The sequence below is a fragment of the Daucus carota genome, chromosome 3 (assembly GCF_001625215.2).
Source record: "Daucus carota subsp. sativus chromosome 3, DH1 v3.0, whole genome shotgun sequence".
Lineage (NCBI taxonomy): Eukaryota > Viridiplantae > Streptophyta > Magnoliopsida > Apiales > Apiaceae > Daucus > Daucus carota.
Genome location: NC_030383.2, coordinates 754,926 through 778,208, shown reverse-complemented (window position 1 = coordinate 778,208; position 23,283 = coordinate 754,926). Strand labels below are relative to the sequence as shown.

General features: G+C 37.1%; 3 protein-coding genes and 1 pseudogene across 3 annotated transcripts; 2 read left to right on the top strand and 2 right to left on the bottom strand.

Moving 5' to 3' along the window:
- Window positions 1-11,249: 11,249 nt before the first annotated feature.
- On the bottom strand, window positions 11,250-12,451 carry LOC108211987 (G-type lectin S-receptor-like serine/threonine-protein kinase At4g27290). Its single transcript, XM_064090926.1, has 2 exons — window positions 11,376-12,451; window positions 11,250-11,256 (listed from the first exon to the last, which is right to left on the bottom strand). Exons 1-2 carry the CDS (start codon window positions 12,449-12,451, stop codon window positions 11,250-11,252), a joined length of 1,083 nt encoding a protein of 360 aa, XP_063946996.1.
- A 1,800-nt stretch (window positions 12,452-14,251) lies between these two features.
- LOC108213313 (esculetin O-methyltransferase-like) lies at window positions 14,252-16,200 on the top strand (annotated as a pseudogene).
- A 408-nt stretch (window positions 16,201-16,608) lies between these two features.
- LOC108215347 (esculetin O-methyltransferase-like) lies at window positions 16,609-18,952 on the bottom strand. Its single transcript, XM_017387809.2, has 4 exons — window positions 18,342-18,952; window positions 17,857-18,167; window positions 17,591-17,655; window positions 16,609-17,012 (listed from the first exon to the last, which is right to left on the bottom strand). The coding sequence occupies exons 1-4, from the start codon at window positions 18,761-18,763 to the stop codon at window positions 16,719-16,721; spliced, it is 1,092 nt and encodes a 363-aa protein (XP_017243298.1). The 5' UTR covers window positions 18,764-18,952; the 3' UTR covers window positions 16,609-16,718.
- A 924-nt stretch (window positions 18,953-19,876) lies between these two features.
- On the top strand, window positions 19,877-21,645 carry LOC108215346 (esculetin O-methyltransferase-like). Its single transcript, XM_017387808.2, has 4 exons — window positions 19,877-20,418; window positions 20,530-20,840; window positions 20,961-21,025; window positions 21,143-21,645. Exons 1-4 carry the CDS (start codon window positions 19,997-19,999, stop codon window positions 21,437-21,439), a joined length of 1,095 nt encoding a protein of 364 aa, XP_017243297.2. The 5' UTR covers window positions 19,877-19,996; the 3' UTR covers window positions 21,440-21,645.
- The last annotated feature ends 1,638 nt before the right edge of the window (window positions 21,646-23,283 follow it).

Here is a 23,283-nt window from a genome sequence, read left to right as displayed (position 1 = left end):
AAGGTTGGGACGCTTCTCAGGGTAAGTGAGTTACGACTACCATAAGATTTCGCTAGCTAATTATTGTTTTTTTTTTTAAGTCAAGTAATTCTCCAGTAACCAAGGATAGTGAAAAGTCACCAAGAAAGATTTATTTCTAGTACAATCGCGCTTAATACCAGCACATGTACATGGGTCGTCCCTTTCAGAATTTGCCACCCGCTGATCTCAAAGGAGTACTTGATACTTTATTTGCAATATTTATATATATTTTTTTTCTTTTTTTTTTTCTAAGAAAGGCATATACTTCCCACAGCTTTCCCAAACATAAGATTTACATACTCTAAGCTCAAAAGGGAATAGTCAGAATTCTACGCTTGACTCATGGCTAAGATTCAAGAAGTAGGCTAGTCTAAGTCTTGTCTCTAGAGCATCAAATAGTGTCATTATAATTTCCGCACAAGCAACTTCCAAGCATGCAAAACATCACATATGGTCCAGATTACTAACCAAGATATTATGCAAATAAGCTCATCACGAGAAATTGACTCGGTATTATATACTTTCATGAAATATGCAAGTGCAACCTAAAAGCATGTCAAATTAATTAACTATATGCTCTAAATTAAATGCAACTAACATGAATTTCCTAAATTTGAGACATGGCAATATATAATTTTTTCAATTTTTTAATTTTTTTGATGTTTTTAATATATAATTTTTTTTTGATTTTTGATTTTCTTGACATTGAGACCCCATCCCCACACTAAAGTGGTTCATTGTCCTCAATGAACAATTAAACTATAGAATAGACTCACATACTGATAGAAATTACCAGACCTACGCTATAAAGAAAAGAAAGAAAACTCCCCTGGGATTAAGATGCATGGTGTGAAAAGTGTTTCGCAATAGAAGCAGCAATGTCAGACAATTGTTTTTCCATGGAAGACAATTGTTTCTCCACTCTCTCTTGAGTTTGAATCATTTGAACCTGATTTTTCTTTAGCTCATCAACCTGTTGCTCGAGTGTTAAGGCTGGAAGCTCGATTTCCTCTAAAGGCGCCACCGCAAGGCGTTTGTGAGGTATTGGATTATATGGTCGTGTTTTTAACATCTTCATGCATACTACATACTCAGTATCAATCCTAGGAGACCATCCTTCCACGACTTTGAGACTCGTCGTGCCACGATCAAAAACTCCCAATTTCTCGGCAATTCGAGTAACAAATCCTCCTATCACAAGAGCACCTGTAGTTTTTTTAGCTTGATATAATAGCCTTTCAATCAATAAACTCGTCCAATCCACTGGAATTTTTGCGTCAAAATAATACAACAAAGCAAGCTCCCCGGATCGAATTTTGTTGTTGCTCTCAGGGCGACCGTAGATTGTGTATGAGACAAGTCGAGCAAAATAGCGATAGCAATGACTTATAATATCAGAAGCATAAGCATCGTGAGCTATATATCTTGTGGTTGAAGGCAACCCTGTGATTTTAAGCCAAAAAGGGGTAGCATAATCCACCGGAAGTTGCTGCGGCTCCACTAACTCCCAGTCAAACATGTTAGCTAGTTGAGCTTTTGTGATCTGATGATTTGTATTAGCAATCCGAAAAGATAACAAACCCTCTGTAGTCACCGTGAATGAGCTCAGAAATTCATAGGTAAGGGTAGAATAAGAAGGTTCATCCATCAATAACAAACCACGCCATCCAACTTTAGCAAGCTTATATGTCAATTCTTTGGTGATATTCAAGCGATAAGTGGCATCAGAATCAACATACTTGTTGGGGAACACCGGACGTTTGGATAATGTTGCATAGAGATTCCGTTGGGTGTCTCCACTGGTTTTGACTGCAGGGTACTTGACAATAGCGGGCTTTTCCGTTTCAAAGCTCTGTTTTTGTTTCTTCTTCGGAGGTGAAACAAGTGCAGAGCTACGAGTCATGGTGAACACCACGAGAACCGACAATAGAACTCTGTTTAATGTCTAGGCTAACAGCTTCTGCAGAATTGGATGAGAGGACGTGCATACAAGACCTGTAAGCAGTAGCCTGCTAGCGGCAAAACTGGCCGGCAGATTTGCGACCTTTGAGCCTACCAACTTGTGTTGCTGTGATGGAGTACTGCTACAGAATATTGCTGCTGAAGGGTGGCCGTGCAGGTGGTTACAGAAAAGAATTCTGGATGCAGGTAACTGTAAATTCTCCGTGTGCATATACACCAAGATTAGCCTGCAAGGAAATCGACCAGAGCTCTGTTTTTTCGTGTTGATTCAGAGGAAACAAAAAAAAAAAAAAACGTGCACACCCTGCATACAAAACTGTATCGCTGCGGAAGAGAAGAGATCAGAAACTGGCTGGTCAGGCTGCAAAACTGGTGGCTTGCGTTGTTGCTGTAAGCAGATGTCAAGGAGGGAGCGGGGTGTTCAAAAACTAGGGTTTAGAACCCTTATTCCGATGAAAAACAGAGCTGCTCTGGGTTTGGTTAAAACACACCTGGAACATCACGTACGTATACATAATAGAATACTTTACAATTATTACAAAAATTTCTTTTTGTTTTCTTTTTCAGATTAAAAAAAGAGTTTTAATATTATAATAATAATAATAATAATAATAATAATAATAATAATGAATGTATTACATATATAAAATAATACAAGTTGTGGCATATATATAATATGATAATATATGTTGGGAATTAATACATATATATAATAGAATATAATAAATTATAAATATTACATAAATAATATAATAATAATAATAATAGTAGTAGTAATAATAGTAGTAGTAGTAGTAGTAATAGTAATAATAATAATAATAATAATAATAATAAATAATAAATTAGTTACATAAATTATAAAATAAATAAGTAATTTTAGTAAAATAACAATATAAATATTTATATAATATATAATATACAAATAATTATATAATTATCAATAATGATAATTTAAAATAATTATATGTTAGTACAAATTTCTAATAATAACATAATTTATAATATAATAGATAATAATTACCCTAAAAACAACATAAAAAGAAAAGAAAGAAGAAGAAAAAAAATGAAAAAGAAAAAAAAGAAAAAAAAAAAAAAAAAAAAAAAAAAAACAAACAAAAGCGGAAGAGTTAGTAGTAATTTGTACGTGATGTATGTGACAGAAGGCTAGGAGTTGCGGCTAGCCCGCCACGCACCGCAGCTCCCCAGAGCAGCTCCTTATTACTTTAAAGCAGTAGGTTTTTAGCCGTAGCTAGGCAGAGCAGAGCTGCAGCTCTCATGACTATCTCCTCAATAACTTTTAACCAGTAGAATTTGAGCCGTGGCTATGTAAGACGGACCTGCAGGTCTTCGTTGCCTTAACATTTTTTTCTTCTTTATCTACAGCCGGAGCCCCATGAGTAATATGTTAAAATATCTGAAAACACTTCACACGAAAATTATCAAGGCACCTTGGGAGTATAAAAACAAAATACAAAAATTTTATAAAAACTCTATTTAATTTTTTTTTTAATTTATTTTAATAACTAACTTACTATGGGCTTGGGTTGCCTCCCAAGAAGCGCTCTTTTAGAGTCATTAGCTTGACTTCTAACCTTGATTTAGATGTCAGTAGAGGGGTTGGGGATATAGAAGGTCTCTATTCCACCAACAAATGCACCATCAACATATAGTTTCAGCCTTTGACCATTGACCTTGAACTTCGTCCCATCTTGTCCCATAATTTCAACAGCACCATGAAATTTGATTTCAGTTACCGTGAACGGTCCAGACCATCGAGATTTAAGCTTGCCAGGAAAAAGTCGAAGTCTCGAATTGAATAAAAGCACCTTATCACCAACTTGAATATCTCGGCGATGGATCATCTTATCATGCATTCTCTTTGTTTTCTCCTTGTAAAGCCGAGAATTGTCATAAGCATCAAAACGAAGCTCATCTAATTCATTCATCTGAAGAAGTCTGGCTTCACCCGCAGCTTTTAGATCCATATTTAGCTCCTTTATAGCCCAAAAAGCACGATGTTCAAGTTCAACTGGAAGGTGACAGGACTTGCCATAGACCAACCGATACGGTGTAGTTCCAATGGGAGTTTTATAAGCTGTCCTGTAAGCCCACAAAGCATCATCTAGCTTCAAGCTCCAATCTTTTCGAGACTTGGCCACCACTTTCTCTAAGATACTTTTTATCTGACGATTCGAAACCTCCACTTGGCCACTTGTCTGAGGATGATAAGCTAGGCCAACCTTGTGAGTAACACCATATTGCTTCAATAGAGTTTGAAATTGTCGCTGGTGAAAATGAGAACCACCATCACTAATCACAGCCCTTGGTACTCCAAAACGTGGGAAGATAATCTTTTTGAAAAGTTTCATAACAACCTTGGAATCATTGGTTGGTGATGCAATAGCCTCTACCCATTTAGATACATAGTCAACTGCAACTAGGATGTATTTGTTTCCACAAGAAGTTGGGAAAGGTCCCATAAAGTCAATGCCCCATACGTCAAATAACTCAACCTCCAAAATACCGGTTTGTGGCATCTCGTGACGTTTAGATATATTCCCTGTTCTTTGACAAGCATCACAAGCAACACAAAAGGCACGAGCATCTTTAAATAGAGAAGGCCAAAAGAAACCTGATTGAAGTACCTTAGCAGCAGTTTTAGATGGACCATGATGTCCTCCACATGCCAAAGAATGACAATGTTGAAGAATGTCATTAACCTCAGATTCCGGGATACATCTACGAAAGATTCCATCAGCACACTTCCGATACAGGAAAGGGTCATCCCAAAAATATTGTTTAGCATCATGGTAAAACTTCTTCCGCTGTTGAAAGGTCAAATCTGGAGGGTGAGAGCCACTCACACAAAAATTAGCAAAGTCTGCATACCATGGAGTTTCTGCAGTGATAGCAAATAAGTGATCGTCTGGAAAAGAATCATCGATGGGAGTGTCAGAAGCAACATTGGATTTGAAGTGCAATCGTGAAAGGTGATCAGCAACCACATTCTCAGCACCCTTCTTGTCCTTGATTTCCAAGTCAAATTCTTGGAGGAGTAGAATCCATCTGATGAGCCTTGGTTTTGCTTCTTTCTTAGCCAAAAGATATTTCAGCGCAGAATGATCAGTGTGAACAATGACTTTAGAACCAATGAGATAAGTTCTAAACTTATCTAAGGCATAGACCACAGCTAGAAGTTCTTTCTCAGTAGTAGCATAATTCACTTGAGCTTCATCCAAGGTTTTACTTGCATAGTAGATTGCATGTAACACCTTATCTTTTCTTTGGCCAAGAACTGCCCCAACAGCATAATTCTATGAAAAATCGGATTTGTTGGGCTCTACCCGGTTTCTGCACTGTTCGGGCCATATCTTGAGTTCCGGATGTCGGATTTGGATGATCTTACAGCCCACGCGAAGCTTGGGAGATTTTCTTTAATTCAGAGATAGCCCAAGAAGCAAAATCCAACTGGAAAAGCCCAGAAACAGAGAGGAAAAGACAGCTGCGAATTTTGAAGACTAATCCTACTTTGCTTTGGAGTTCTATTTTAGATATTGGTTCAAAAACATTAAAAACAATTATTATTATTGTAGGAATAGAAAAAGATATTATTTTAGTTTTTATTATTAGTTGGGAGAAAAGGAGATATATAGGACTTACGTTAGTTAGGTTTGGGGCTATCATCTTCCTCCTCCCGTAGACACTGCAACCTTTTTGGGTTTTAGCTTGGATATTAAGTTCTTGATTAATACAAGTTTAAGGTATTCTTATATATTCTCTCTACATGTCTTTGATGATTGTTTATGTTTCTTCTATTCTTAGCATGAGTGAGTAATTCTTTTCTAGGGCGTAAGGAGAATCCATGGTTACACCATAGTATTGGTATGATGTTCACAGTAGTTTGATTGATTACAAGTAATTCTAGTCGATATGTTTTAATGCTTAATTTCTGTAATTGGCCAATATCATTGATTAAGTGTATGCGAATAAGGGTAATAAATCGAGAGATAAAGTACCCATTAGAGGCACACATACGATTAGCCGAATGAATGTGAATGCGAGAGCATCATTGGAATTCTGAGAAAGTTAATACTCGAGAGAGATTAACACATGTTCTAATTACTTGATCAGTTTAATTACTAAGAGTTGTTAATTGTGTCATCATGTTTCGAGAGTGTTAGTACTCGAGAGAGACTGACATACTCTAGCTACGTGACCACTTTTATCATCTCAGTTTAGAAGCCAGTTTGGTGTAAGCATGGTGAATCCGATTGCCCTAGACTTTTAGTTAATTGATTTTAAAACATATTTATTTGCATTGTTAGTTATATAAAAATCTTCAAAACTCATCTTTGTTATTCCGGAAGCAATTTGCAATAATTAGATTGAATTTCTTGAAACCTGTCTCCCTGTGGATACGATCCCGTACTTGCTAGTCTCTGCTAATAACAGACACCGTGCACTTGCGGATATTAACTTAAAACGCATCAAGTTTTTGGCGCCGCTGCCGGGGAGACGGCTAGTTTTCTATAGATTTTAGTTTGATTATTTAGATTGTTTCCATTGTCTCGTTGGAGCTTTAGTTCCAATTGAGACTGTTTTTACTGTTTTCCTTGTTTAGTTGTTCATGCCCAGGTCTACAGGAGACGCGGAATCAACTCCTATTGATCCTGATTTTGACACTACTTTACAACAATACCTTGATCGACAAAAGAAGGGGAAACAGCAGTCAAAGATTAAAATGGGTGATCTTCCTGTTAAATCTTTGAAGAATTATTCGCAGCCCTCTCCGAGTGGTGTGCCTACTGGCATTGCTATGCCAAATATTCAAGCAGCAAACTTTGAGATCAAACCGGCATTGCTCACTATGATCCAACAGAATCAGTTTGCTGGTCTTCCAACTGAAGATCCTACACTTCACTTGCAAAGGTTTCAACAGCTCTGCTCTACCATCAAGTTTCAAGGAGTCACTGCAGATCAAGTGAAAGTTATGTTGTTCGGGTTTTCTCTTCGTGATAAAGCTCAGAAGTGGTTAAATGATATCAATGTGACCGAGTGGGATGCAATTGCTCAAGCCTTTCTCACTGAGTATTTCCCTCCCAACAAAACTAATGATTTGGTTGACAAGTTGACCACTTTCAAACAAGAATATGATGAAACTCTTAAGGATGCATGGGACAGATTCAAAGATATTCAACGCTCTTGTCCTCATCATGGTCTTGAGAAGTGGTTTCTTCTCAAGCGCTTCTATTATGGTCTTGATTCCGAAACGAAGAGCACAGTGGATAATGCTGCAGGTGGTGTTTTTCTAGACAAAGGAGTTGATGATGGTTATGCTTTTCTTGCAAATCTAGCTGCAAATCACTTCAATAACCCGAGAGCACCTAAGAAAGGGGGTAAACTTGAAGTTGATGCTTATTCTCTTTTATCATCTCAACTCGCTACATTGACTCAGGAGATCCATTCATTAAAGACTTCACAATCGGCGGCCACTCCTCCTATGAGTATTAATGCATTGTCATCCATGGCTCCTATCAACAATACTTTTTGTGAAGTATGCGGAATTCAAGGCCACATGGGTAACGAATGTTCCTACAATGTTCAGAATTCACAAAATTTTCAGATGGAGCACGCAAATGCTTTTCAGCAGAGACAACAATACAATCCCTACTCCAACACCTACAATCCAGGATGGAGAGATCATCCAAACTTCTCATACAAGAATAATAATGCTCAGAATCCCCCTTCTAATCAGTCGCAGCAATATCAACAATCATATCAACAGGCTCCGCAACAGCAATACAGGCCTACTCAGGGACCTACAAATCCACCTGGATTTCAAAAACCCCCTCAGCAACAGATCCCTCAAGCTACACAGCCTGATCATACCAATGATATGATGAAGATACTAATGCAAATGCAAAAAGGTCAAGAGGAAAGCATGAGACAAATGCAGGAGAACATGAGAGAGATTAAGGAGTTGAGGACCCATAACAAGATGATGGAGACTCAGATTGCTCAATTGGCTAGCTCTTCAAATACAAGGCAACCTGGTTCTTTACCATCTCAACCAACTCATTCCAAAGAGAACGTGAATGCTATTGCTCTTAGAAGTGGTCGCACATATGATGGTCCCCCAATGCCTACTCAAGATGTTTCTACTGAGAAAGAAACGGAAAGCACTAAAGATGACAAGGTGGATGAAGTTGTTGATCAGAAAGATAATGGTGGAACTGAAGGAAGCAAGAAAATTGATAAAGAGAAGATTAGTAGTGCTCCTCCACCATTCGAGCCTAAGCTACCATTCCCTAGCAGGATGAACAAAACAAAGGTAGATCAGCAGTTTGGTAAGTTTATGACCCTTGTCAAAAATCTGGAGGTAACTGTTCCTTTTACTGACTTGATTTCTCAAGTTCCTTCATACGCAAAGTTTTTAAAGGATATTCTTACAAAGAAGCGATCTTTCGGTCAGGTGGAGACAGTTGCTTTTACTGAAGAATGCAGTGCTGTTTTACAAAATAAGTCTCCACCTAAACTTAAAGATCCTGGAAGTTTTTCAATCCCATGTCATTTAGGTGCATTGTTTATTGACAAAGCTTTATGTGACCTAGGCGCTAGCGTCTCTGTCATGCCTCTCTCTATTTTTCAAAAGTTAAACATGGGAGAGCTAAAATGCACACAAATGACATTACAAATGGCAGATCGCTCTATAAAATATCCCTTGGGTATTTTAGAGGATGTGCCTGTCAAGGTTGGAAAATTTTATATCCCTGTGGACTTTGTGGTATTGGATATGGAAGAGGATAGTCAAATACCTATTATCTTGGGTAGACCATTCCTTTGTACAGCAGGTGCTGTAATTGATGTTAAAAATGGGACTTTATCTTTGAGCATTGGTGATCATACAATTTCTTTTACTCTAACCTCTGCTCTTAAGTCCCCATTGTTGGAGAATACTTGTTGCAGGATTGATGTCATAGATGAAATCGTCGAGGATGAGCTACCACAAGTTCTATTGAATGATCCCTTAGAAGCAGTTCTAATGCTTGAAGCTTCAGAAGGAGAAGGACATGCCGAAATTGATTCATTAATTCTTGAGTTGGATGGTAAGGTCGATCCGAGGAATTGTGAGGTAACAAACTCTATTACTTCCTGTGATAAACCTCATGTGAAGAAACGAGAGCTAAAACCTCTACCACCTAATCTTAAGTATGTGTTTCTTGATGATGATGAGTCTTATCCTGTGATTATTAGTTCAAGACTTGATGATAATCAAATTTTTAAGCTTCTCACTGTGTTGTGTATGCATAAACAAGCTATTGGGTATAGTATTGATGATCTTAAAGGGATTAGCCCAAACTTTTGCATGCATAGGATAAATCTTGATGATGATCATAAGCCTTGCATTCAGGGACAACGTCGCTTGAACCCTAACATGCAAGAAGTAGTTAAAAAGGAAGTGATAAAACTACTTGATGCGGGCATCATCTACCCAATTTCTGATTCTAAATGGGTGAGCCCGGTTCAAGTAGTTCCTAAAAAAGGAGGGACCACAGTAATTAGGAATGATAAAGATGAATTGATTCCCACTAGAGTTGTCACAGATTGGCGAATGTGTATTGACTATCGCAGGTTGAACACCGCCACTAAAAAAGATCATTATCCTCTCCCATTCATTGATCAAATGCTTGAAAGACTTGCAAAACATAAATTCTTTTGTTATTTGGACGGGTATTCAGGGTTCTTTCAGATCCCAATACACCCCGATGACCAAGAAAAGACAACATTCACATGTCCATACGGTACCTTTGCTTATCGTAGAGTGCCTTTTGGACTGTGCAATGCGCCTGCTACTTTTCAACGTTGCATGACATCCATATTTTCTGATTTCATTGAGTCTATTATGGAAGTTTTTATGGATGATTTCAGTGTTTATGGATCTGATTTTGATGAGTGTTTGCATAATCTTTCTAAAGTGCTTAAACGATGTGAAGAGGTTAATCTGGTTTTAAATTGGGAAAAGTGTCACTTCATGGTCAATGAAGGAGTGGTACTTGGTCATCTTATTTCTGAGCGTGGCATCCAAGTTGACAAAGCAAAAATTGAGGTGATCGAGAAACTTCCTCCCCCTGTTGATGTCAAGGGAGTCAGAAGTTTCTTGGGTCATGCAGGGTTTTATCGGCGTTTTATTAAAGATTTTTCAAAAATTGCAAAACCCCTCACTCAATTGTTGCTTAAGGATGCCACTTTTGTGTTTACTGATGCTTGTTTGGATTCCTTCTACAGGATCAAGAATGCTTTGATAACTGCACCTATCATACAGCCTCCAGATTGGAGTCTCCCATTTGAAATTATGTGTGATGCAAGACAATTAACAACTCTTAGTAATTAAACTGATCAAGTAATTAGAACATGTGTTAATCTCTCTCGAGTATTAACTTTCTCAGAATTCCAATGATGCTCTCGCATTCACATTCATTCGGCTAATCGTATGTGTGCCTCTAATGGGTACTTTATCTCTCGATTTATTACCCTTATTCGCATACACTTAATCAATGATATTGGCCAATTACAGAAATTAAGCATTAAAACATATCGACTAGAATTACTTGTAATCAATCAAACTACTGTGAACATCATACCAATACTATGGTGTAACCATGGATTCTCCTTACGCCCTAGAAAAGAATTACTCACTCATGCTAAGAATAGAAGAAACATAAACAATCATCAAAGACATGTAGAGAGAATATATAAGAATACCTTAAACTTGTATTAATCAAGAACTTAATATCCAAGCTAAAACCCAAAAAGGTTGCAGTGTCTACGGGAGGAGGAAGATGATAGCCCCAAACCTAACTAACGTAAGTCCTATATATCTCCTTTTCTCCCAACTAATAATAAAAACTAAAATAATATCTTTTTCTATTCCTACAATAATAATAATTGTTTTTAATGTTTTTGAACCAATATCTAAAATAGAACTCCAAAGCAAAGTAGGATTAGTCTTCAAAATTCGCAGCTGTCTTTTCCTCTCTGTTTCTGGGCTTTTCCAGTTGGATTTTGCTTCTTGGGCTATCTCTGAATTAAAGAAAATCTCCCAAGCTTCGCGTGGGCTGTAAGATCATCCAAATCCGACATCCGGAACTCAAGATATGGCCCGAACAGTGCAGAAACCGGGTAGAGCCCAACAAATCCGATTTTTCATAGAATTTAGCTCCAAAAATAGATCTTTTTGCTCAAATCCTTCTCAACTTAGAAATTCTTTATTTCCTACAATAAAACATTAAAATCTATTAATAAAAATCCAAATCAGTGCAAAATATAATGAAATATGAGAATAAAATCATATAGAATATATATAAAAATATATTCTATCATTAAACCATGACCATCGCGTGTCAGGCAATTTTACACCTGACGACCTCATAAAACCGTCTCCATTTCCACATTCAAGCTGTACATTGTGCGAACAGCCATTAGACCAATCTGCTGCTGCCCATTCTTCTGGAACTTTCGGATCAAAACCTTCCATACATTGACACCTAGGAGTGGTGTTGATATTGCAAACACCATTCAGTCCACACAAACCATAACGCTCACAATCAGTCACTTGTAGAGTTAAAATAAGCGTCCAATCCTGTTTCTCTCTATTCCATATCAGACGACGTGCCTCGCCATCTGGTGTCAAGGTCAGCCTTGTGATAGCGGATTCAGAACTACTGAGAAGATCAGAAATATAGTAAGCCTCTGTCTGAGTTATGACAAATCGATTCGTGTAGATTCCATTAGGCTTCAGAACAGTATTGCCACTGAACCGATTCCCAACCCATGGTCCAGTCCTATACAAAACATCCGAATCTTTCCACAAGATCAGCTGTGGATAACCATTATGATCTATCCGATGAATGTAGGTTCCAGGTGATGGATCATCATCACTTTTATAAGGCAAAAAGTACCTGTCAATGCCACTTTCTAAATCATATCCAAACTTCATTCCTGGCAAAAAATTATCCACAGGATAATCAAAACTTTGCCAAACAAAATTTTCTTTATCATTTCCATCCACGAAAACCAGATTCCCTGAATCTAGTAGCTGAGCTACTGGATTGTCGACTGATCTTAAATAATTCGATGACCAAATTATGTTGTCAGTACTCTGACTCGAACTCACAACAATTCCCCTACTAGTGACTCTTATAACACCTGAAGTATTAGCAATTGCAGTCTCTCTATTAGCCACCCATATAACTGTTCCGCTTGATATTTTCTTGTACCATATACCAAAATATCGATTCTGTGGACTGTGTTCGTAGCTGAAAAATCCCATTTCAAACTCTCCGCGAGCTGAAACAATTTTTTGTCCATCAGTAATGGTCTGGTTTGCAGTTATGGTGTCGGCTGCAGAGGATGACATCAAGATTAACAATAGACAAGAGGAGAACAAATTGATAGTAGTGCCTTCCATTGATGCCTAGCTAAATGTTGAGCTTTTGAATATGTAAGATTTTTAGGCGAGAACGAACCAGCAGATGGGACGACTGAGGATAAACCTTTACACCAGGTTATCGTATCAAGAAACAGGAATAGTATGGAGCCACCCTGCATGCTTATTCACAGCAACGGGCCCGCGATTCATGTCGTTCATGTTCAAAATTGGTTTCATACTTGGCAAATCAAAATGTCACGATTCCCTGAAGTTTAAGGTGCATGTTTGCAAATAACACGGCACATACTTTTCTGGACTCAAACATAGTTTTATATTTGTATTTTCATTTCTAAAAAATGGACCCTTTGTAGTTTGAGTAATGCTGCACGCAGCATGCATAAAATTGGGTACAAAATTTTGCAAAAAATTTAATGGTAATTGAGGTAAGATGTTTTAACTGGTGCTATTTATGTATATACAGGGACTCATTCCACTCAAAACTTAACACTTGTTATGTGAAAGATTTTATACCCAATTTTATGAGTTTTCTTATAATTCTGTGTTCAGACTCCTAGTCGATTGCCTCCCTGCCCTCGGTACAGGATGGCTGTGAGACCAAATCTGTCAGTCTCAAACTCTGACGGCTAGTTGGGGCCGGATGAGGTTGTGAATTTTAGGCTGTTTGTTAGTCAAATTGCCTTTTTCGGCATCTGCATGTACCAAATAGTTACATTCCATAGTTGAGTGATTCATGTTAGTATTCTACTATTCTAGTATCAACAAGTTCATATTTTTGCAGAGCCTGTATTAACTGTACCAGGCTTCTGGAGATCCTCCTTATGTCAATGTTTACAAGTACTAATCACTCACATTACATCATACCACCGGTTCAAACAATTAGGATCCACAAAAAGCCTGCAGTATAAATTGACTCATGGAGCAAAGTTTGATTTTAAAAAAATTTGAATGTAAGTGAGCACGAAGTCGATGAAATAGTGCTGAAAAGTCCGAAAGTCTGATCCATAGTTCAGAAAAATGGTAGTCTTGATACGGTAATCTCCAGGACTATGTACAACATTAATGAACCTTTGAAGTTTTGTGTGGAGTGGCTTGCACTGGATTATTCAAAGATGTGAACAAGCAAAAAAGGTCAAATGCTGGGTTACCCAAAAAAGAAAGGTCAAATGCTGAATTTTGTTCATCTTTTTAAACACAACTGGGAGTTAACATCACATATCAAGAAACCGATATTTTGGGACGGTAGAATTTCATCGAAAATTTCAAAAGACGCAAAATAATTTGACGGTTTTTCTAGTGTCCATGGCCCATGGGCACACACTAAGCACCAAATTCTATAAGTTTGATAGATTTTGATTGGCTCCTACTTCTATATAATGGTTCCTAGATGTCGAGTGGCGTAATTTAATTCGTGTTATACAGCTCTCTTCAATTTTAACATACACAGCCTATCAAATTTTGCTAATTAATTAGTGTAATGTGCCCCCGTCTAGGAATACTTTGGGGAAGGGATTAACATGATTATATATGTTATCTTAACGCTTACTTTCTCGAAAGCCATTTGTTATGACAATATTATGATCGGGTTAAATCCTTATTTCTAACATCTTAAGGTTTTTAAATAATCAGGAACAGAACATAATGTTAGAACTCATCTTGAAAAATATCAGATTTCTATAATAAATACTCTGTCAGATTCCTCAATGTCATTTTCGTGCAAATTATGCTGTCACGAATGAAGTCATGCTCCTGCAAATTGTAATCTCCTTGTTAGGATGTGGATGTGGATGTGGAATGACAAGGATCGCGTTAATTGCTATTCAGGAACTTGATATTCTTTGAATTCTTGTAATTATAGTTGAATTAGCAAAATTCTATATAAAGTCGAGCATGGTTACTCAATGCTACACATCCTCTTGATCTGATACTTCAGCATTCGATCATATCAGATACAATTTTGCAGCAATCTCTATCTGTAGAAATTATGACTTTAACTTCCGAGATGAACCCGAAAGTACAAGCAGAGGGAGAGGAAGAAGGAGCTTACATGTTTGCCATGCAGTTAGTAGGTGCTTCCTTTTTGCCCATGGTACTAATGTCAGCAATAGAACTGGACCTTCTGGAAGCCATATCTAAGGCTGGTCCAGGCGCTTATGTATCGCCTTCCGAGCTAGCGGATCAGCTTCCGTCCAGCCAACAAGGCGCACCAGTCATGCTCGACCGTATCCTCCGGTTCCTAGCTAGTTACTCTGTGCTCGAGTGCAGAACTCGTGAGTCGATGGATGGTCATATCGAGCGGTTTTATGGCTTGGCCCCTGTGTGCAAGTTTTTTGTTAAAGGCTCGGATGGTGTGTCCATGGCTCCGTATTTGCTCATGAATCATGACAAAATCTTTATGGACACCTGGTAATCTATACAAATATTTGTTTGTCCTTTATTATATAATAACTCGCTCAAACATCTTGTCTTTGATATCATTGGACCAAGAGACCGTCAGATGTACATTGCCAAACATAATTATCATTTTTGTATTAATACAGGTACCATTTGAAAGACGCGGTGCTTGATGGTGGAATAGCTTTTGAGAAAGCTCACGGCATGAATGTATTTGAGTACAACCGCAAAGACCCGAGATTTAGCCAAGTCTTCAACCAGGCAATGTCTAGTCATTCTACCCTTACGATGAAGAAAATCCTGCAAACCTATAATGGTTTCGAAGGCCTGACAACTTTGGTGGATGTCGGAGGAGGCACGGGGGCCACCCTTAGTATGATCATCTCTAGTTACCCTGCTATCAAAGGGATTAACTTTGATCTCCCCAATGTTGTCAAAGATGCTCCACCTTATCCAGGTACATATATAGATATTAAGCCCGGCTGACATTCAAAAATTAATTTAACTATTCTTAGCTAGTCCCGACTATTTTGAAATCCTGGTTCCGCCCCGCCTGCTGACACTAGCAAGATATTATGCAGGTGTGGAGCATGTCGGGGGTGACATGTTTGTTAGTGTGCCGAGAGGGGATGCTATTTTCATGAAGGTGAAATTTATTTATTTCCAGATATCGGAATTTAAGAAATTGTGTGAAATTTCTATCCAAAGCACAATACCATCTTCAATTCAGCTGTTAATTACTAAATCTACTTGTATTCTTACAGTACGTATGTCATAACTGGAGTGATGAACGATGCTTGAAGTTGTTGAAGAATTGCTATCAAGCACTTACGAAGAAAGGGAAAGTGATCATTGTAGAATCAATTTCGCAGGAGGTACCGGACTCTGACATTGCAACAAAACATGTGTACGATGTCGATGTTGCAATGCTGACACGAACTCCTAGTGGAAAAGAGAGGACTGAGAATGAGTTCGCGGCCTTAATTAAGGATGCTGGATTCACAGGTTATAGCAAAGCCTGCTGTGGTTATAACATCTGGGTCATGGAATTATACAAATAATCTTTATGGAAATGGAATTTTTATTTTGAATAAATCAAAATATGGTATTGTATTTGCGTACAAACTTATTAATTACGCTGGCTGTGATTGGAAATTCATATGATTATATTTTGTTTTTATCCCCTCCTTCCCATATTAATAGGTTTTTTTTACAAATTTCACGCATATTGTGTTTTGAGAATTCAAGAGAAGAACTTTTGACCTCTTGTAAAAGTGATTGTTTCTATTGTTGTTCGATTGCTTTATCTTATATTCGATTTTAGGAGTTGGGATCAAATTTGAGATAAACATCGTATATTTATATTTATTACACTAGTACCAAAGATATGAATTATTGAAATTTATTAATTTTTTGTGTATATTCTTCGATTTCCACGATCTTCACATCCATAGAATCAGATTAATCAAATATAATTACTCGATTAAATTTGGTCGAATTTGTAATTAAACATCAATTTGAACTAGGGCAATTTTATCTGATATAATTTGTTATTTTAGTCATTTGAATTTTGATATCCAACATTCATCGTTTAAACGGAAAAATATCCCTTCATGACGGTTTTAAATTCGACCCAACAAAATTATAGTTAATTAGATTTTTGACGGGTTTAACTTATTTATATAAAATGTCACATCCAACAAAATCATGTTTGATTTTATTTAAAATTTATTTTAACTAAAAAGCACATATTATTCTGATAAAATCTTATCTTCAAAACAAAATTAAATATTAAAACATATATAACAAATATAATAAACCACCTCATAATTCCGGTTATAAGCTATATAATATAACATAAACCAAATTTCCAATCCCGGTATTTAACAGAGAGTTATTTATATAATTCCATGACCCAAATGCTATAAGCACGACATGCTCTGTTGTAACTTCTGAATCCGGCATCTTTAATCAAGGCAGCAAACTCGTTCTCAGACCTCACTTTTCCGCCTGTAGTTCGTGTCAGCATTGCTATATCGTAATCGTACACGTTCTTGGTTTCAATACTAGAGTCTGGTGCCTCCAAAATCGATTCTGCAATTATCACTTTACCGTTTTCTGCAAGTGCTTGATAGCAATTCTTCAACAACTTCGAGCAATATTCATCACTCCAGTTATGACATATATACTGCAAGTATACAAGTAGATTGATCAGTTAACAGCTGAATTTATTACCCCGTCTGTTTTTTATTATTGACGACTTGACTTTTGGCATAGTAGTAAAAATATTATTTTTAAAATTTTCATTTTCTTATAAAAATATATACTCAAAAATTTATAAAAAAATCGATCAAAAACAATATTTTTAACTACCCGGTCAAAACACGTATAATATGTGTCAAAAGTCGAAGTGTCAATAATAAAACAGAGGAAGTATATGTGCTATTAATGTACTTTACATATAAAATTTCGAATTTTTTATTGTGTTTTCACGAGCGCACACTAACAGCTACTTTTCAGTTAGGTCGACCCTAATCTCATAAATGATCCCTCTTAACACAAAAATCTCCACCGATAAAAATATGTCATCTAATTAAAAAAATAGCTGTTAATATCTTGATTTCATAAAATATTATTAATGTCATTTCTTTTTTTTTTTCCAATATAATTGTTAGGCACAATAATTTTTTGCTTCATGATTTAGATATCTTATTATCTGCCTCACCCTACCCCAAAAATTCAATTTCAGATCAAAAAAATTGTCACCTTCATGAAAATAGCATCTCCTCTCGGCACACTATCAAACATGTCACCCCCGACATGCTCCACACCTGCATAACCAAATTTCAGTCGAACCAAAATTAACGATATATCAACACTGAGATGTGGCAACACTGATATATCTTAGTATTAATACTGAAAAATTGTTGATTGATTTTTGAAGGTCAGTTGGGATTAAAATATTTTTTTCACTGTATCACATATCGTTCTCTAATTATTAAGATGTTTGCGTTGGTGATTAATCAATCTACCAGGATAAGATGGAGCATCTTTGACAACATCGGGGAGATCAAAGTTAATCCCTCTGATAGCAGGGTAACTAGAGATGATCATACTTAGGGTGGCCCCGGTGCCTCCACCGACATCCACCAAAGTTTTCAGGCCTTGAAAACCATTATAGGTTTGTAAGATTCTCTTCATGTTAAGAGTAGAGTGAGTAGACATTGCATGGTTGAAGAGTTGGCTGAATCTGAGGTCTTTGCCGTTGTACTCATATAATGTCATGTCGTGAGCCTTCTGAAAAGGTATTCCGCCATCAAGCACCGCATCTTTTAAATGGTACCTGCAATAATACTAACTTGATATTTGTATTTGTATATTTGTAATAAGAATGAAAAAGGAAGAAAAATGAGGATAGTGGTGAGATTGGTTGATATTTAGTAGTATATAAAGTAGGTACAGTGGGAAAAGTAGCGAGAGTAGTTGATGAAATATAAAGAATTGGATGAAATATTACCAGGGCTCGTTAAAGATTTTGTCACAATTCATGAGCAAATACGGGACGAGTGACGCCCCTTGGGAGCTTTTAGTAAAAAACTTGCACACTGGGTTCAAGGCGTAAAGCCGCTCGATCTGCCCATGCGCAGACTCACAGATTCTACAGCTGAGCACAGAATAAGTAGCTAGGAAGCGAAGAATGCGGTCAAGCATAACCGGCGTGTGCTGGTGGCTAGACGGAAGCTGCTTCGCGAGCTCGGAAGGGGAGACGTAAGTGCCTGGACCTGCTCTAGCCATGGTTTCCAGAAGGTCTAGTTGTACTGCTGACATGAGTACCATGGGAAGAAAAGAACCACCTAGGATGTGCATGGCAAACATGTATTCTCCTTCTTCCTCTCCTTGTGCTTCTACTTTCAGATTCATCTCGGTGGTTGAATTCATAATTTTTACGGATCGAGATCAGTGATGGAATTGATAGCATCGAGTCCCAGTGAGCCGGACTATATATAGCCAGTGCGATGCCTGAGATTATTACATACGCATGATTACCTTCGTGACAGGGTAATTATTACAAGTACTAATCACTCACATTACATCATACCGCCGGTTCAAACAATTAGGATCCGCAAAAAGCCTGCAGTATAAATTGACTCATGGAGCAAAGTTTGATTTTAAAAAATTTTGAATGTAAGTGGGCACGAAGTCGATGAAATAGTGCTGAAAAGTCCGAAAGTCTGATCCACAGTTTAGAAAAATGGTGGTCTTGATGCGGTAATCTCCAGGACTATGTACAACATTAATGAACCTTTGAAGTTTTGTGTGGAGTGGCTTGCACTGGATTATTCAAAGATGTGAACAAGCAAAAAAGGTCAAATGCAGGGTTACCCAAAAAAGAAAGGTCAAATGCTGAAATTTGTTCATCTTTTTAAACACAACTGGGAGTTAACATCACATATCAATAAACCGATATTTTGGGACGGTAGAATTTCATCGAAAATTTCAGAAGACGCAAAATAATTTGAACAAGGAACCCGAAATGGTTCCTAGATGTCGAGTTCTTTAATTTTGCTAATTAATTAGTATAATGTGCCCCCATCCAGGAATACTTTGGGGAAGGGATTAACTCATTAACATGATTATATATGGTATCTTAACACTTACTTTCTCGAAAGCCAATATTATGATCCGGTTAAATCAATCTTTCTGATACCTTAAGGTTTCTGAAGAATCGGGAACATAACATAATGTTAGAACTCGGTCTTGAAAAATATTAGATTTCTATAGTAAATACTCTGTCAGATTCCTCAGTGTCATTTTCGCAGAAATTATGCTGTCACGAATGAAGTCATGCTCCTGTAAATTGTAATATCCTTGCTAGGATGTGGATGTGGAATGACAAGGATCGCGTTAATTTCTTTCCTGGAACTTGATATTCTTTGAATCCCTGCAATTATAGTTGAATTAGCAAAATTTTACACTATTATTGTTGGTAGAAATCATACTATCACAACTGAAATCTTACTGGATAGATGAAAAAATTGTGCGCACATTAGTATTGGACTCTATATAAAGTCGAGCACAGGGGTACTCAATGATACACATCCTCTTGGTCTGATTCTTCAGCATACGAAAATATCAGATACAATTTTCCAGCAATTTCTATCTGTAGAAATTATGACTTTAACGACTGAAATGAACCCGAAAGTACAAACAGAGGGAGAGGAAGAAGGAGCTTACATGTTTGCCATGCAGTTAGTAGGTGCTTCCTTTCTGCCCATGGTACTAATGTCAGCAATTGAATTGGACCTTCTGGAAGCCATTTCTAAGGCTGGTCCAGGCGCTTATGTATCGCCTTCCGAGCTAGCGGATCAGCTTCCGTCCAGCCAACAAGGCACACCAGTCATGCTAGACCGTATCCTCCGGTTCCTAGCTAGTTACTCTGTGCTCGAGTGTAGAATTCGTGAGTCGACGGATGGTCATATTGAGCGCCTTTACGGCTTGGCCCCGGTGTGCAAGTTTTTTGTTAAAAGCTCCGATGGTGTGTCCATGGCTCCGTATTTGCTCATGAATCATGACAAAATCTTTATGGAGACCTGGTAATCAAATATATAACAACTCATTTAAACATCTTGTTTTTGATATCATTAGACCATGAGACCGTCAGATGTACATTGCCAAACATAATTATCATTTTTGTATTAATACAGGTACCATTTGAAAGACGCGGTACTTGATGGCGGAATAGCTTTTGAGAAAGCTCACGGAATGAATGTATTTGAGTACAACCGCAAAGACCCCAGATTTAGCCAAGTCTTCAACCAGGCAATGTCTAGCCATTCTACCCTTACCATGAAGAAAATCTTGCAAACCTATAACGGTTTCGAAGGCCTGACAACTTTGGTGGATGTCGGCGGAGGCACGGGGGCCACCCTAAGTATGATCATCTCTAGTTACCCTGCTATCAAAGGGATTAACTTTGATCTCCCCAATGTTGTCAAAGATGCTCCACCTTATCCAGGTACATATATAATATTAAGCCCGACTGACATTCAAAAATTAATTTCACTATTCTTAGCTAGTCCCGACTTTCTTGAAATCCTGGTTTCGCCCCTGCTGACACTAGCAAGATATTATGCAGGTGTGGAGCATGTCGGGGGTGACATGTTTGTTAGTGTGCCGAGAGGGGATGCTATTTTCATGAAGGTGACATTTATTTATTTTTCCTGATACCGAAATTTGAGAAATTGTCTGAAATTTCTATCCAAAGTACAATACTATCTTCAATTCAGCTGTTAACTAGATCTGCTTGTATTCTTACAGTACGTATGTCATAACTGGAGCGATGAACGATGCTTGAAGTTGTTGAAGAATTGCTATCAAGCACTTACGAAGAAAGGGAAAGTGATAATTGTAGAATCAATTTCGCAGGAGGTACCGGACTCTGACATTGCAACAAAACATGTGTATGATATCGATGTTGCAATGCTGACACGAACTCCTAGTGGAAAAGAGAGAACTGAGAACGAGTTCGCGGCCTTGATCAAAGATGCTGGATTCACAGGTTATAGCAAAGCCTCATGTGGTTATAACATCTCGGTCATGGAATTATACAAATAGACTCTTTATTGATTACGCTTATGATTTTATTTTGTTTTCTTGTGTAATTTATGGCAAGAAATTGCATAAACTTCTTGTAATAGACTCTTTATTGATTCTGTCGGGCCTTCAAACGTGCCATTTCCACCGTGTTAGTGTAATATTGTTTGTTTTTGAAACAGACAACAAGCCTTTTTATATTCCAGACAATAAATACTTGTTGATTCCTCGATTTGGTACTTGGATTGACGTTGCTTTCTAGTCCATTTTGTAAGGCCTTATTTGTATAATACGATTCAGTTTGCAACTCGTTATTGCAAATCCGGACTTCTCAATGCAATAAATGAGTCAAATATGTTTGTCGTAGTTATCTCCCAGAACTACTATGCTCGTTCTCTATGGTGCCTCAATGAGCTCGTAGAGATCCTTAGTTGCAGAAAAGCAGAGGACCAGGCTGGTCCTGTTTTTTACTATGTCAATTCATTGGATGTTGCTCTCTGGGAGGAGAGTTTTGGAAAGCTGTTGAAATATAGCATGAGATCCATTTGAGACATTTATCCAACACATTGAGGTTTTAGATGGACTGATTCTCGACATGGTATCAGAGCTCTGCCCCAAAGACACACCTTAGGTTTTAGAGAAGATCGCGGAGCTGTCAAAGATATTGTGGAGAACGTGACACAACAAGTATCTTCGAGGTATTGCACCTCGGAGAAAACAGGCCTAAAGCAGTTTGAAAGATGATGCTGACTTTGCAAAGTAGAAGAAAGTGAGTGCCTCTATCGATATTTTGTGAATTTTCTAGCACTGAGTTGATGTTGTTGGACCTCCATAGACTTGACATCATAGTGGAACCAAGCCCCCCGTCCCTGGCAAATTTCTCCCATTAACTCGGCTTTTCAATAATAGTTACTATAATTTTCGTAGGACTATCTTTACAGAGTCTTTCCAGATCGGCGGTCCAATTAGAAAACAATCCAAACAAAATCCTAAAACTTTTGAAAATTACTCTTCAGTCTTCAACTTTGCAGGCTTAATAGCAGTGGTGTTTAAGTGTTTAAGCGGAGACATGTGAATTAATTTTATTTTTGATTTTTTGTCTTTTATTCAAGTAATTAAAAATTAATATTTAACAAAAGAATAATCAATGATGTAAAAATATATAATTTTATTAATATTTTTAATAATACAAATTAATAATATTTTTTAAATTGAATATATAGAATCTAGAATTCAACTAAACACATGATATGATACCTTAAACTCATGGAAAGTTAACCTGATTTCTCATTCTAACTTCGTACAAATCCGTGAACCAAAGGACCATCAACACAATCGAAAAATAATTTATATAATTATCTTATATTTGTTATATTAATATTTACTCAGAAAAAATATTATAGATCGTTAAATTCAATTCAAGTCGAAAAATAAGTCAAATTTCTGGATCCACGATTCCAAAATATCTTGTGTTAGCGTTCAACCTCATCCCATAATGATATGGAAAAAATGTTAAGAACCCAAAAATATTTAAAATGATTTTTCTATGGTGTGCCCATGGGCACATATTAAGTGCTAAAATCTATGGATTTATAATTTTTTTATTGGCTTACACTATCTAATAATGGTGGATCCCCTATATTTACAACAACCACACTAATCAAACACCTCCAAATCCATAAATTAACACCTCCAAATCCATAAATTTTAGCACCTAGCATGTGCACATGGGCACACGACAAACCCTTTTTAAAAATCTCTGCTTTCATGTATTAATTGATAGTGATTATTTGCATTATCTACACATAAACCAATTTAATTAAGAAAAAAAAATGATAAGTATTCTAGGGTGTGAGTGGGGTGGA